The sequence below is a fragment of the Gouania willdenowi genome, chromosome 17 (genome assembly GCF_900634775.1).
Source record: "Gouania willdenowi chromosome 17, fGouWil2.1, whole genome shotgun sequence".
NCBI lineage: Eukaryota > Metazoa > Chordata > Actinopteri > Blenniiformes > Gobiesocidae > Gouania > Gouania willdenowi.
Genome location: NC_041060.1, coordinates 36,861,548 through 36,878,725, shown reverse-complemented (window position 1 = coordinate 36,878,725; position 17,178 = coordinate 36,861,548). Strand labels below are relative to the sequence as shown.

The window sequence follows — 17,178 nt, the reverse complement described above, 5'->3', positions numbered from 1 at the left end:
AAGTCTATGAACTCTACTAACTCCACTAAGTCTATTAACGCTACTAAGCTACTAACTCACTAAGTGCCATTAACTCTACTAAGTCTATTAAGCGTACTAACTCCACTAAGCTATTAACCACTAAGTCTATTAACTCTACGAAGATTAAACTCTAATAAGTCTATTACTCTACTAAGTCTATTACTCTACTAACTACTAACTCTACTAAGTCTATTAACTCTACTAACAAACTCTACTAAGTCTATTACCTCTACTAACTACTAAGTCTATTAACTTACTGAGTCTATTAACTCTACTAAGTCTACTAACTCTACTAAGTCTATTAACTCTACTAAATCTATTAACTGTACTAAATCTATTAACTCTACTAAGTCTACTAACTCTACTAAGTCTATTAACTCTACTAAGTCTATTAACTCTACTAAGTCTATTAACTCTACTAGTCTATTAACTCTACTGAGTCTATTATCTCTATTAACTCTACTAAGTCTACTAACTCTACTAACTACTAACTCTATGAAGTCTATTAACTCTACTAACTCCACTAAGTCTATTAACTCTACTAAGTCTATTAACTCTACTAAGTCTATTAACTCTACTAAGTCTATTAACTCTACTGAGTCTATTAACTCTATTAACTCTACTAAGTCTACTAAGTCTATTAACTCTACTAAGTCTATTAACTTACTGGTCTATTAACTCTACTAAGTCTATTAACTCTACTAGTCTATTAACTCTACTAAGTCTATTAAGTCTATGGTCTCCTGTGACCGTGGGTTAGGTGGTCTTCTGATCCAGAGGTTAGGGGTTTGATCCCAGTCTCTACCTGTCTATGAGTTGAAGTAAACCCTCAGTGGTTGTTGATTAGCACCTAGCACGTTAGCTTGGTCCCAATGATGAGTGAATATTATAAAGACTGTCAGCGTGTGGTTAGAACTTGTCCTTTTTAACCTTTAAGGATCTGACCCCATTGGTCACATGATCTGAATCAGATGTTAGATGAGCTCCTGAGGGCCCCTCCATGGTCCATGTGTTGGTGACCCTGAGCTAGACTCAGACCATGCTCTTGGACCTCTGATGGTTTCTAAAACCGTGACCTATCCTGGTGCTGCTAACAAAACTACAGTATGATATGCTCTCATAAACACTGCAGACAGGAACAGGAAGTTAATGGACACACACACACACAAACACACACACACACACAGTGTGAGGAGAGAGCAGGAAAGCACTGCAGCGGGGCGTTAGTCGGCCATAGCACCCTTACCAAAGGAGGAGGAGAGCTGTCAACCTGGAAGGAGCAAAAATCAAGACCTACAAGAACCCAGAACCAGATGAATGAGTGAGAAGAGCAATGGCAGCAAAGCAGAGTGAAGCCACGCTCGCTCTCTGAGGTCACCCCCCCAACGCTAGCAAACAACGCACCGGACTCACTGCTCGCCTTTCCCAGCATTCCCAAGATGTCTGCGTCAGTGTTTAGAACATCACACAGATCTACAGGGCTCCTCACACGGCTCTGCAGACGCACAACAAACCACACCAAATCATAAGTGATGGGATCAACACACACGCTAACGCTAACAGTCCCTGATAAACATGAAATAGAATTTGAAAAACCACGGAAGGGTTAAAAGTTGGAAATGAGAGTTAATAGAAACAGACAGAAAAGGTGGTAAAACAGTTTTAAAGTGTCAACATTGAAACATTTGGATTAAACTAAGTAAATAATGGGTATGACTAATAGTTTTGTGGTTTAAAAGTGATAATAGTGTGACATTAGGTGTAAAAGTGATAATAGTGTGACATCAGGTGTAAAAGTGATAATAGTGTGACATTAGGTGTAATAGTGTGACATTAGGTGTATAGTGGACATTAGGTGTAATAGTGTGACATTATGTGTAAAGTGATATAGTGTGACATTTGGTGTAAAAGTGATAATAGTGTGACATTAGGTGTAAAAGTGATAATAGTGTGACATTAGGTGTAAAAGTGATAATAGTGTGACATTATGTGTAAAAGTGATAATAGTGTGACATTAGGTGTAAAAGTGATAATAGTGTGACATCAGGTGTAAAAGTGATAACAGTGTGACATTAGGTGTAATAGTGTGACATTAGGTGTAATAGTGTGACAGTTGTAAAAGTGATAATAGTGTGACATTAGGTGTAAAAGTGATAATAGTGTGACATCAGGTGTAAAAGTGATAACAGTGTGACATTAGGTGTAATAGTGTGACAGTTGTAAAAGTGATAATAGTGTGACATTAGGTGTAAAAGTGATAATAGTGTGACATCAGGTGTAAAAGTGATAACAGTGTGACATTAGGTGTAATAGTGTGAAAGTTGTAAAAGTGATAATAGTGTGACATTAGTTGTGAAGGTGATAATAGTGTGACATTAGGTGTAAAAGTCACAATAGTGTGACATTAGGTGTAAAAGTGATAATAGTGTGACATTAGGTGTAAAAGTCACAATAGTGTGACATTAGGTGTAAAAGTGATAATAGTGTGACATTAGGTGTAAAAGTGATAATAGTGTGACATTAGGTGTAATAGTGATAATAGTGTGACATTAGGTGTAATAGTGATAATAGTGTGACAATAGGTGTAATAGCGATAATAGTGTGACATTAGGTGTAAAAGTGATAAAAGTGTGACAATAGGTGTAATAGTGATAATAGTGTGACAATAGGTGTAATAGCGATAATAGTGTGACATTAGGTCTAAAAGTGATAATAGTGTGACATTATGTGTAAAAGTTATAATAGTGTGACATTAGGTGTAAAAGTTATAATAGTGTGACATTAGGAGTAAAAGTGATAATAGTGTGACATTAGGTGTAAAAGTGATTATAGTGTGACATTACGTGTAAAAGTGATAATAGTGTGACATCAGGTGTATAAGAGACAATAGTGTGACATTAGGTGTAAAATTGACAATAGTGTGGACATTAGGTGTAAAAGTCACAATAGTGTGACATTAGGTGTAAAAGTGATGAAAGTGTGACAATAGGTGTAAAAGTGATAATAGTGTGACATTAGGTGTAAAAGTGATAATAGTGTGACATTATGTGTAAAAGTGATAATAGTGTGACATTAGGTGTAAAAGTGATAATAGTGTGATATTATGTGTAAAAGTGATAATAGTGTGACATTAGGTGTAAAAGTGATAATAGTGTGACATTATGTGTAAAAGTGATAATAGTGTGACATTATGTGTAAAAGTGATAATAGTGTGACATTAGGTGTAATAGTGTGACATTATGTGTAAAAGTGATAATAGTGTGACATTAGGTGTAATAGTGATAATAGTGTGACATTAGGTGTAATAGTGTGACAGGTGTAAAAGTGATAATAGTGTGACATTATGTGTAAAGTGATAATAGTGTGACATTAGGTGTAAAAGTGATAATAGTGTGACATTAGGTGTAATAGTGACATTATGTGTAAAAGTGATAATGGTGTGACATTAGGTGTTAATAGTGTGACATGTGTAAAAGTGATAATAGTGTGACATTAAGTGTAAAGTGAACATAGTGTGAACATTATGTGTAAACGTGATAATGGTGTGACATTAGGTGTATAGTGTGACATGTGTAAAATTGATAATAGTGTGACATTATGTAAAAGTGAAAATGAAAATAGTGTGACAATAGGTGTAAAAAGTGATAATAGTGTGACATTAGGTGTAATAGTGTGACATTATGTGTAAAAGTGATAATAGTGTGACATTGGGTGTAATTGTGATAATAGTGTGACCTTAGGTGTAATAGTGATAATAGTGTAACATTAGGTGTAATAGTGATAATAGTGTGACTAGGTTTGTAATAGTGTGACATTAGGTGTAATAGTGTGACATTATGTGTAAAAGTGATAATAGTGTGACATTAGGTGTAATAGTGATAATAGTGTGACATGTGTAAAAGTGATATAGTGTGACATTATGTGTAAAAGTGAAATAGTGTGACATTATGTGTAAAGTGATAATGGTGTGACATTAGGTGTACAAGTGTGACATGTGTAAAAGTGATAATTGTGACTATGTGTAAAAGTGAAAATAGTGTGACAATAGGGTAAAAGTGATAATAGTGTGACATTAGGTGTAATAGTGTGCCATTATGTGTAACGGATAATAGTGTGTACATTGGTGTAATTGTGATAATAGTGTGACCTTAGGTGTAATAGTGATAATAGTGTGACATTAGGTGTAATAGTGTGACATTAGGTGTAATAGTGTGACATTAGGTGTAAAAGTGATAATAGTGTGACATTAGGTGTAAAAGTGTGACATGTGTAAAAGTGATAATAGTGTGACATTATGTGTAAAAGTGATAATAGTGTGATATTATGTGTAAAAGTGATAATAGTGTGACATTAGGTGTAAAAGTGATAATAGTGTGACATTAGGTGTAAAAGTGTGACATTATGTGTAAAAGTGATAATAGTGTAACATTAGGTGTAATAGTGTGACATTATGTGTAAAAGTGATAATAGTGTGACATTAGGTGTAAAAGTGATAATAGTGTGACATTAGGTGTAAAAGTGATAATAGTGTGACATTAGGTGTTATAGTGACATTATGTGTAAAAGTGATAATAGTGTGACATTCTGTGTAAAAGTGATAATAGTGTAACATTAGGTGTAATAGTGATAATAGTGTGACATTAGGTGTAATAGTGTGACATTATGTGTAAAAGTGATAACAGTGTGACATTAGGTGTAATAGTGTGACATGTGTAAAAGTGATAATAGTGTGACATTATGTGTAAAAGTGAAAATAGTGTGACATGTGTAATAGTGTGACATTATGTGTAAAAAAGTGAAAATAGTGGACATTAGGTGTAAAAGTGATAATAGTTGACATTAGGTGTAATAGTGTGACATTAGTGTAAAGTGATATAGTGTGACATTATGTGTAAAAGTGATAATAGTGGACATTAGGTGTAAAAAGTGATGAAAGTGTGACAATGGTGTAAAGTGATAATAGTGTGACATTATGTGTAAAAGTGATAATAGTGTGACATTAGGTGCAATAGTGATAATAGTGTACATTAGGTGTAAAAGTGATGAAGTGTGACAATAGGTGTAAAAGTGATATAGTGTGACATTATGTGTAAAGTGATACTAGTGTGACATTAGGTGCAATAGTGATAATAGTGTGACATTAGGTGTAAAAGTGATGAAAGTGTGTGACAATAGGTGTAAAAGTGATAATAGTGTGACATTATGTGTAAAAGTGATAATAGGTAACAGTAGGTTGTAATAGTGATAATAGTGTGACATTAGGTGCTAATAGTGTGGACATTAGGTGTGTAAAAGTGATATGTGTGACATTAGTGTAAAAGTGATAATAGTGTGACATTAGGTGTTATAGTGACATTATGTGTAAAAGTGATAATAGTGTGACATTCTGTGTAAAAGTGATAATAGTGTAACATTAGGTGTAATAGTGATAATAGTGTGACATTAGGTGTAATAGTGTGACATTATGTGTAAAAGTGATAACGTGTGACATTAGGGTAATAGTGTTGTGACATGTTAAACAAGTGATACCTAGTGTGACCTTATGTGTAAAAGTGAATAATAGTGTGACATGTGTAAAGTGATAATAGTGTGACATATGGTAAAAGTGAAAATAGTGTGGACATGGTGTAAAAGTGATAATAGTGTGGACATTATGTGTAAAAGTGAAACTAGTGTGACATTAGGTGTAAAAGTGATAATAGTGTGACATTAGGTGTAATAGTGTGACATTAGGTGTAAAAGTGATAATAGTGTGACATTATGTGTAAAAGTGATAATAGTGTGACATTAGGTGTAAAAGTGATAAAAGTGTGACAATAGGTGTAAACGTGATAATAGTGTGACATTATGTGTAAAAGTGATAATAGTGGTGACATTAGGTGCAATAGTGATAATAGTGTGACATTAGGTTGTAAAAGTGATGAAAGTGTGACAATAGGTGGTAAAAGTGATAATAGTGGACATTATGTGTAAAAGTGATAATAGTGTGACATTAGGTGCAATAGTGATAATAGTGTGACATTAGGTGTAATAGTGATAATAGTGTGACATTAGGTGTAATAGTGTGACATTAGGTGTAAAAGTGATAATAGTGTGACATTAGGTGTAAAAGTGTGACATGTCTAAAAGTGTGACATTATGTGTAAAAGTGATAATAGTGGATATTAGTGTCAAGTGCTAATAGTGTGACATTATGTGTAAAAGTGATAATAGTGTGACATTATGTGTAAAAGTGTGACATTATGTGTAAAAGTGATAATAGTGTAACATTAGGTGTAATAGTGTGACATTATGTGTAAAAGTGATAATAGTGTGACATTAGGTGTAATAGTGTGACATTAGGTGTAAAAGTGATAATAGTGTGACATTAGGTGTTATAGTGACATTATGTGTAAAAGTGATAATAGTGTGACATTCTGTGTAAAAGTGATAATAGTGTAACATTAGGTGTAATAGTGATAATAGTGTGACATTAGGTGTAATAGTGTGACATTATGTGTAAAAGTGATAACAGTGTGACATTAGGTGTAATAGTGTGACATGTGTAAAAGTGATAATAGTGTGACATTATGTGTAAAAGTGAAAATAGTGTGACATGTGTAAAAGTGATAATAGTGTGACATTATGTGTAAAAGTGAAAATAGTGTGACATTAGGTGTAAAAGTGATAATAGTGTGACATTAGGTGTAATAGTGTGACATTAGGTGTAAAAGTGATAATAGTGTGACATTATGTGTAAAAGTGATAATAGTGTGACATTAGGTGTAAAAGTGATGAAAGTGTGACAATAGGTGTAAAAGTGATAATAGTGTGACATTATGTGTAAAAGTGATAATAGTGTGACATTAGGTGCAATAGTGATAATAGTGTGACATTAGGTGTAAAAGTGATGAAAGTGTGACAATAGGTGTAAAAGTGATAATAGTGTGACATTATGTGTAAAAGTGATAATAGTGTGACATTAGGTGCAATAGTGATAATAGTGTGACATTAGGTGTAAAAGTGATGAAAGTGTGACAATAGGTGTAAAAGTGATAATAGTGTGACATTATGTGTAAAAGTGATAATAGTGTAACATTAGGTGTAATAGTGATAATAGTGTGACATTAGGTGTAATAGTGTGACATTAGGTGTAAAAGTGATAATAGTGTGACATTATGTGTAAAAGTGATAATAGTGTGACATTAGGTGTAAAAGTGATAATAGTGTGACATTAGGTGTAATAGTGACATTATGTGTAAAAGTGATAATGGTGTGACATTAGGTGTAATAGTGTGACATGTGTAAAAGTGATAATAGTGTGACATTAGGTGTAATAGTGTGACATTAGGTGTAAAAGTGATAATGGTGTGACATTAGGTGTAATAGTGTGACATGTGTAAAAGTGATAATAGTGTGACATTATGTGTAAAAGTGAAAATAGTGTGACAATAGGTGTAAAAGTGATAATAGTGTGACATTAGGTGTAATAGTGTGACATTATGTGTAAAAGTGATAATAGTGTGACATTGGGTGTAAAAGTGATAATAGTGTGACCTTAGGTGTAATAGTGATAATAGTGTAACATTAGGTGTAATAGTGATAATAGTGTGACATTAGGTGTAATAGTGTGACATTAGGTGTAATAGTGTGACATTATGTTTAAAAGTGATAATAGTGTGACATTAGGTGTAATAGTGATAATAGTGTGACATGTGTAAAAGTGATAATAGTGTGACATTATGTGTAAAAGTGAAAATAGTGTGACATTATGTGTAAACGTGATAATGGTGTGACATTAGGTGTAAAAGTGTGACATGTGTAAAAGTGATAATAGTGTGACATTATGTGTAAAAGTGAAAATAGTGTGACAATAGGTGTAAAAAGTGATAATAGTTGTGACATTAGGTGTAATAGTGTGACATTATGTGTAAAAGTGATAATAGTGTGACATTGGGTGTAATTGTGATAATAGTGTGACCTTAGGTGTAATAGTGATAATAGTGTGACATTAGGTGTAATAGTGATAATAGTGTGACATTAGGTGTAATAGTGTGACATTAGGTGTAAAAGTGATAATAGTGTGACATTAGGTGTAAAAGTGTGACATGTGTAAAAGTGATAATAGTGTGACATTATGTGTAAAAGTGATAATAGTGTGATATTATGTGTAAAAGTGATAATAGTGTGACATTATGTGTAAAAGTGATAATAGTGTGACATTAGGTGTAAAAGTGTGACATTATGTGTAAAAGTGATAATAGTGTAACATTAGGTGTAATAGTGTGACATTATGTGTAAAAGTGATAATAGTGTGACATCAGGTATAAAAGTGATAATAGTGTGACATTAGGTGTAAAAGTGATAATAGTGTGACATTAGGTGTAAAAGTGATAATAGTGTGACATTAGGTGTTATAGTGACATTATGTGTAAAAGTGATAATAGTGTGACATTCTGTGTAAAAGTGATAATAGTGTAACATTAGGTGTAATAGTGATAATAGTGTGACATTAGGTGTAATAGTGTGACATTATGTGTAAAAGTGATAACAGTGTGACATTAGGTGTAATAGTGTGACATGTGTAAAAGTGATAATAGTGTGACATTATGTGTAAAAGTGAAAATAGTGTGACATGTGTAAAAGTGATAATAGTGTGACATTATGTGTAAAAGTGAAAATAGTGTGACATTAGGTGTAAAAGTGATAATAGTGTGACATTAGGTGTAATAGTGTGACATTAGGTGTAAAAGTGATAATAGTGTGACATTATGTGTAAAAGTGATAATAGTGTGACATTAGGTGTAAAAGTGATGAAAGTGTGACAATAGGTGTAAAAGTGATAATAGTGTGACATTATGTGTAAAAGTGATAATAGTGTGACATTAGGTGCAATAGTGATAATAGTGTGACATTAGGTGTAAAAGTGATGAAAGTGTGACAATAGGTGTAAAAGTGATAATAGTGTGACATTATGTGTAAAAGTGATAATAGTGTGACATTAGGTGCAATAGTGATAATAGTGTGACATTAGGTGTAAAAGTGATGAAAGTGTGACAATAGGTGTAAAAGTGATAATAGTGTGACATTATGTGTAAAAGTGATAATAGTGTGACATTAGGTGCAATAGTGATAATAGTGTGACATTAGGTGTAAAAGTGATGAAAGTGTGACAATAGGAGTAAAAGTGATAATAGTGTGACATTATGTGTAAAAGTGATAATAGTGTGACATTAGGTGCAATAGTGATAATAGTGTGACATTAGGTGTAAAAGTGATAATAGTGTGACATTATGTGTGAAAAGTGATAATAGTGTGACATTAGGTGTAATAGTGTGACACTGATAGATAATCTATTATTGATCACTGACTCTATTATTGATCACTGATAGATAATGTATTTATTGATCACTGATAGATAGTGTATTTATTGATCACTGATAGATAATATATTATTGATCACTGATAGACAATATATTATTGATCACTGATAGACAATATATTATTGATCACTGAATCTATTTATTGATCTCTGATAGATAATATATTTATTGATCACTGATAGATAATCTATTATTGATCACTGAATCTATTATTGATCACTGATAGACAATCTATTATTGATCACTGATATATAATCTATTATTGATCACTGATATATAATATATTATTGAATACTGATAGATAATCTATTATTGATTACTGATAGATAATCTATTATTGATCACTGATAGATAATCTATTATTGATCACTGATAGATAATCTATTATTGATCACTGATTCTATTTATTGATCTCTGATAGATAATACATTTATTGATCACTGATAGATAATATATTTATTGATCACTGATAGATAATCTATTATTGATCACTGAAAGATAATCTATTATTGATCACTGAATCTATTTAATGATCTCTGATAGATAACATATTTATTGATTACTGATAGATAATGTATTTATTGATAACTGATAATCTATTTATTGATCACTGATAGATAATCTATTATTGATCACTGATAGATAATCTATTACTGATCACTGATAGATAATCTATTATTGATCACTGAATCTATTTATTGATCACTGATAAATAATATATTTATTGATCACTGATATATAATCTATTATTGATCACTGAAAGATAATCTATTATTGATCACTGATAATCTATTATTGATCACTGATAGATAATCTATTATTGATCACTGATAGACAATATATTATTGATCACTGAATCTATTTACTGATCTCTGATAGATATGTTTATTGATCACTGATAGATAATCTATTATTGATCACTGATAGATAATCTATTATTGATCACTGACTCTATTATTGATCACTGATAGATAATGTATTTATTGATCACTGATAGATAATATATTATTGGTCACTGATAGACAATATATTATTGATCACTGAATCTATTTATTGATCTCTGATAGATAATATATTTATTGATCACTGATAGATAATCTATTATTGATCACTGAATCTATTATTGATCACTGATAGACAATCTATTATTGATCACTGATATATAATCTATTATTGATCACTGATATATAATATATTATTGAATACTGATAGATAATCTATTATTGATTACTGATAGATAATCTATGATTGATCACTGATAGATAATCTATTATTGATCACTGATAGATAATCTATTATTGATCACTGATTCTATTTATTGATCTCTGATAGATAATACATTTATTGATCACTGATAGATAATATATTTATTGATCACTGATAGATAATCTATTATTGATCACTGAAAGATAATCTATTATTGATCACTGAATCTATTTAATGATCTCTGATAGATAACATATTTATTGATAACTGATAGATAATGTATTTATTGATAACTGATAATCTATTTATTGAGCACTGATAGATAATCTATTATTGATCACTGATAGATAATCTATTACTGATCACTGATAGATAATCTATTATTGATCACTGATAGATAATATATTTATTGATCACTGATATATAATCTATTATTGATCACTGAATCTATTTATTGATCTTTGATGGATAATGTGATTATTGATCATTGATAGATAATATATTTATTGATCACTGATAGATAATATATTATTGATCACTGATAAATAATCTATTATTGATCACTGAAAGATAATCTATTATTGATCACTGATAGATAATATATTTATTGATCACTGAATCTATTTATTGATCTCTGATAGATAATGTATTTATTGATCATTGATAGATAATATATTTATTGATCACTGATAGATAATCTATTATTGATCACTGATAGATAATATATTTATTGATCACTGAATCTATTTATTGATCTCTGATAGATAATGTGATTATTGATCATTGATAGATAATATATTCATTGATCACTGATAGATAATCTATTATTGATCACTGATAGATAATCTATTATTGATCAATGAATCTATTTATTGATCTCTGATAGATAATGTATTTATTGATCACTGATAGATAATATATTTATTGATCACTGATAGATAATATATTATTGATCACTGATAGATAATCTATTATTGATCACTGAAAGATAATCTATTATTGATCACTGAAAGATAATCTATTATTGATCACTGATAGATAATATATTTATTGATCACTGATATATAATCTATTATTGATAACTGATAATCTATTATTGATCACTGATAAATATATTTATTGATCACTGATAGATAATATATTTATTGATCACTGAATCTATTTATTGATCTCTGATAGATAATGTATTTATTGATCATTGATACATAATATATTTATTGATCACTGATAAATAATCTATTATTGATCACTTATAATCTATTATTGATCAATGAATCTATTTATTGATCTCTGATAGATAATGTATTTATTGATCACTGATAGATAATATATTTATTGATCACTGATAGATAATATATTATTGATCACGGATAGATAATCTATTATTGATCACTGAAAGATTATCTATTATTGAATACTGAATCTATTTATTGATCTCTGATAGATAATATATTTATTGATTACTGATAGATAATGTATTTATTGATAACTGATAATCTATTTATTGATCACTGATATGGTAAATGGTAAATGGACATGATTTATATAGCGCTTTTTCACCACTGAAACAGTCTCAAAGCGCTTTACATATCAGCTCATTCACCCAATCACTCTCACATTCACACACCAGTGGGACAGGACTGACATGCAAGGCACTAGTCGACCACTGGGAGCAACTTAGGGTTCAGTGTCTTGCCCAAGGACACTTCGACACATAGTCAGGTATTGGGATCGAACCCCCAACCTCTCGATCAGAAGACAACCCACCTACCACCTGATCCACGGTCGCCCGTGATCAATGAATCTATTTATTGATCTCTGATAGATAATATATTTATTGATCACTGATAGATAATCTATTACTGATCACTGATAGATAATCTATTATTGATCACTGAATCTATTTATTGATCACTGATAGATAATATATTTATTGATCACTGATATATAATCTATTATTGATCACTGAATCTATTTATTGATCTTTGATGGATAATGTGATTATTGATCATTGATAGATAATATATTTATTGATCACTGATAGAAAATCTATTATTGATCACTGATTGATAATATATTTATTGATCACTGATAGATAGAGATGTAACGATTAATCGTAAGGCAGTTATCACGGTTGATATCCATTTTGAATCACAGTCCTTTTTTTTAAACAGCAGAGGGCGCTATATATATTTATCCTTCTCTGGTCCAAATGCTGAGGAATCTGCTACTACTTTCTTTCTGGCCACCTTCTACTCTTAAACATGTTCATAAATGATTCATTACCCCTTTAGCACCGAAAGAATATCTGTAATATTACGTGAATATCTGTAAAAGTCACTGGTGGAATATCTGCATGGCAACCGACCACTGAGTTACCAACGCCCTCTGCTGGTCCAAACAAATATCTGACTTAAATACAGTAAATTTTTTTTTTTAAAGTCCAATTGTTAAGACACAAAATACATTTTCAGTTGCACTTTTAAAAAGAAAAAGAACTATTATGCAGTTTTGCATTGTTTACTATAGAACCAGAATTTAAATTAATAGGCTTCTTCTTCATTTGTATTATTCCTTTATTTATTTCATTCAATATTTATTTTTAGTTAAATTGCAGTTTTTTCCCCCCAAATATTTTTCAGTCATTTGTCTACAGTCCCATATTATAAAATAAATCGTGAGAGAATCGGATCGTGAACTCAGTATTGTAAATCGAATCGTATCAGGAGTTGAGTGAATCGTTACATCCCTACTGATAGATAATGTATTATTGATCACTGATAGATAATCTATTTATTGATCATAGATTGATAATATATTTATTGATCACTGATAGAGGATCTATTTCTATGATCAATAGAGATGATTGATCAGAGGATGAAAGGAGCAGGATGGATAGAAGAGTGAAACACGTACGAGCTGCTGATGTTCTGGGTCCTGAGCTGCTCATCAGAGGTTCTGATGGATGTGAGAAGCTGGTGGTGGGGGGCCGTTTGTAGGGCGGGGCCTGTCCGTCCTCCAGCAGAGCAGACTCCCCCCCCTGCTGCCGGCTCTGCTTGCTTTTATCTAGCAGCTCCTTCCCAAAGAAGGCCTCCTAAAGCAACATGGATCACATTAGTGTTAGCGTTAGCCTGCAGCTCATGTTAGCGTTAGCCTGCAGCTCATGTTAGCGTTAGCCTGCAGCTCATGTGGTACCTGCAGGTAGGTGGGGAAGGCCTCCTCCAGCTTGGTCTTCTTCTTTCTGTAACGTTTCTTGATTTTTTCAGGGACTTCAGGTTGAGGAGGAGTTTCATCAACAGAAGTGTCCGGCAACATTTCCATCCACCCTGGAGGAGACCCCCAGAGACCCCCACCCATTCATCAGTTCATTTCACTCACCAACATTCCAACGTGACTGCAACGTGACAAACACACCTTCATCTTTACCAGGGGGGTTCTCCGACACAGAACCAGAGGAATCCTTTCTGCAGAGGGAGCGCTTTGCTTTCCCCCCCCCACCTTGACCTGGACGACTCCTCTGACGGACCATGAAACCCCCGATACCTGGACACACAACCCCCCATCACTGATACCTGGACACACAACCCCCCATCACTGATACCTGGACACACAACCCCCCCCCCCCATCACTGAGACCTGGACACACACCACCCCTCCATCACTAACACACAGCATTAAGCAGAGCTGGGGTCAATTAGAAAAAAGTTTTGTAACCATAATTGAATTCAGGTAATTACCTTTGTAATTTTAATTGACATGGTCATGATATGAAAACTGTCATTTACAATTTAATTAAATGCAAAGCTAGAGAACCATGTTACAGTTCTATGTCTTATGTAGTTAATACGTGAGTTATACAATAACAATACGTTAATTATTAAAATATGTTTCAGATCAACTTTTCCTACTACCTGTCATTTCTCTTCAGGATCATTTTAACATTTTAAAACAATATAAATCTATGTGTATAGTGACAGAAAAAAGGCTCAGACACCCACACCATAAATATTAATACTAAAATATTCATTGATTAGGAAGCCTAACAATGTAATCAATAGATGATAAACTAATTAGATGATAGATAATATTTATTAGTGTATTTTACAGATGATTATAAACATGTGTCAAACTGACCCGTTAGCATTAGAGATGCTAACAGAAAGCTAACACAAGAGGAAGGTTACATTTAATAAGATTATTTATTCAAGGATCAGTAATTGTAATTGAACTTAAGTAATTGAGAATGTAATTGTAATTGACTTTCAGGAGAAAAATAATAATTGTAATTTTATTTGTAATTGGGAAAAGTGCCAGTTACTGTAATTGTAATTGAGTTGAGTTGTAATTGAATATGGATAATTGAAGAAGTACAATTACTTCTTCAATTATCCATATTCAATTCATGTAATTGACTCCAACCCTAATAATAAGTAAAGAGAACAAATGTGTCTATTAATGATGAGAGTGTGTGTGTGTGTGTGTGTGTGTCTCAGCTCAGAGAAGCTGTCTCATCCAATGAGGTGCCCTACCCTCCTCTACCCTACCCCACCCTACCCGGTCGGTACGGCTTCCTCTTCCTCTTCTTGCCCTCGTCCGGCCCCTTGTGGTCCTCCTCCGTGGGCTCTCTCTCCAGGCTGGAGTCAGACTTGGCCTCACAGTCGAGAAGCTCCGCCTCTGTTGGTGGAGAGCAGTGACAGTGAGGCTTTGCGGCAGCTGTTAGACTTAGCCGTTAGCCCTTAGCCTCTCCACAGTGTCCATCACACTGGCTTTAGAGGAGGGGTCTCCGACCTTTCTGAAACAGGGAGCTACTTCAAAACTAGTGAATCATTTGAAGGGGCAACCAGTTTAAAAACACTTATTAAATAATAAATTTTCACTTAGTTTCAACATGCAACAACAACGGGGGTCTTACGGGCCGGGAGGTGCAGGTCTTGCCTGCCTGCGTGTGGGGCATGGGATGGCCCCTGCTTGGGCGGTGCACTGCGGGGCTGAGGTCGGCGGCTCTGGCGCATTGGGGCTGTGTGCGCTGCATAACAGTATGACAGTCTGACTGGGGTCCTAAGGGGGGAAGGGTCTTCTGACTTTGACAATAACTGAAGCTCATCGTGCTGGCGACATCAATGAAGGGTGATCCAGGGTGCACTGCGGGGCTTGGACGATGCTCCAGGAGGCTGGTGGGACAACTTGCAATGTCCCCTTGGTGCCCCTAGCGACCGGGGATGCAGCGGCCATCCTTGGGTGGGCTGCTGCTGCTGCTGCTGCTTCTATTCTAGTTCCTTCTGGCTTGGGGTCCGGTCTCTGCTGACTCTGGGCCAGCTGGCTGCCTATCCGGTGCGGTCCTGGCCATCTCCTGGGTGTGGGCCTTTGTTCCTGCGCTGGGATCTCGGGCGGATCTCTGGGTCCTCCCCCAAGGAGGAGGAGTTTTAATCTTTTAATATTTTCGAGCAAGTCGTGCATACTTGTATGTCAAGTCGCCTGGACTACTGCAACGCACTTCACTCAGGCATCAGCCACACTTTCCCACTCGCAGTGAGTCCAGAACGTTGCAGCACAACTTTTAACAGGGACCAAAAAACATCTCACCCTAATCTTTGCGTCTTTGCACGGGCTCACTGATAATTTTACAATTGATTTTAAAAGGTTCTTTGTTTTTAAATCTTTGAGTGGACTGGCCCCTCAGTACATCGCAGACCTCATCTAGATTCACTGACGCCCCAAAGACAGAGCCCTAAACTGTAGAACGCTCTGTCCCTCCACGTCCAAACAGCCCCCACCGTGGAGTGTGTTTTAAATCTTGTCTTAGGAAGACCCACTTTTATTCTCTGGCTTTTGAGTTGTGTGGTTCCCTGTGTCTTATTATTTATTTCATTGTTCTTATTTATTTTTTGTTTGTTTTTTTCCAAATCGGTTTTATTTCTATTTATTGTTTTTATTTTTATTTATTGTTTTATACTCATTTAGTGGTGGAGCTCATTTGCATTTGTTTGGTTTTACTGTTTTTATGATGTCATGTGCAGCACTTTGGACACGTTTTGTTGTTTAAATGTTCTATATAAATAAAGTTTATTGGATTGGTGTTTAGTGCTGGGGCGTGGGTAAGGGTGGTGGGGTGGGCTGGGTCCTTGGTTCCTTGGGTCTTTCTCAGGTGTGGGTGTGAGTGGTGGTGGCCACCTCTCGGCCTGGGGTCTCTAGGGCATCTGGGGGGCTGCTCGGATGTGGAGGGGTGGCCTGGGGCTCCTTGGCCAACGCTCTTTCTGCATCTTTGTTTCCGGGGCAGTGCTTGGGTTTACAGTAGAGGTTCTTACACATACACTGGTCTATGATGCACTGACATGTCATAGACTAGATAAAACTGGGCTTAACTTTAGACACGTTGATCCTAAATATCTGTTTTAGGTTTTACCACTCACTCCTTCGCTCTGTCCACAGACACCACCATTATAGCTAAGCTGGGTGCTGTGTCACCACCTTCAATTTCTCCAATGGTCACCAGAATGGGTGATTACACAACACAATAAGCATCACATCTCACTCTCACTATAAAACAGTAACTCTTCCCCACTCTTTCCATTTCCTACCCTGACTCGCT

At 34.1% G+C, this 17,178-nt stretch overlaps 1 protein-coding gene across 8 annotated transcripts in view; it reads right to left on the bottom strand.

Moving 5' to 3' along the window:
* Positions 1-17,178, bottom strand: part of kmt2cb (lysine (K)-specific methyltransferase 2Cb) — a 154,656-nt gene that overhangs the window by 73,271 nt on the left and 64,207 nt on the right. For all 8 annotated transcript variants that reach the window (XM_028471917.1, XM_028471918.1, XM_028471923.1 and 5 more), the window contains 4 exons: positions 15,144-15,263; positions 14,004-14,132; positions 13,785-13,915; positions 13,506-13,683 (listed from right to left, as the gene is read on the bottom strand). In XM_028471917.1, the coding sequence (XP_028327718.1) occupies positions 13,506-13,683; positions 13,785-13,915; positions 14,004-14,132; positions 15,144-15,263 (558 nt within the window). The remainder of the gene's footprint in view (positions 1-13,505; positions 13,684-13,784; positions 13,916-14,003; positions 14,133-15,143; positions 15,264-17,178) is intronic.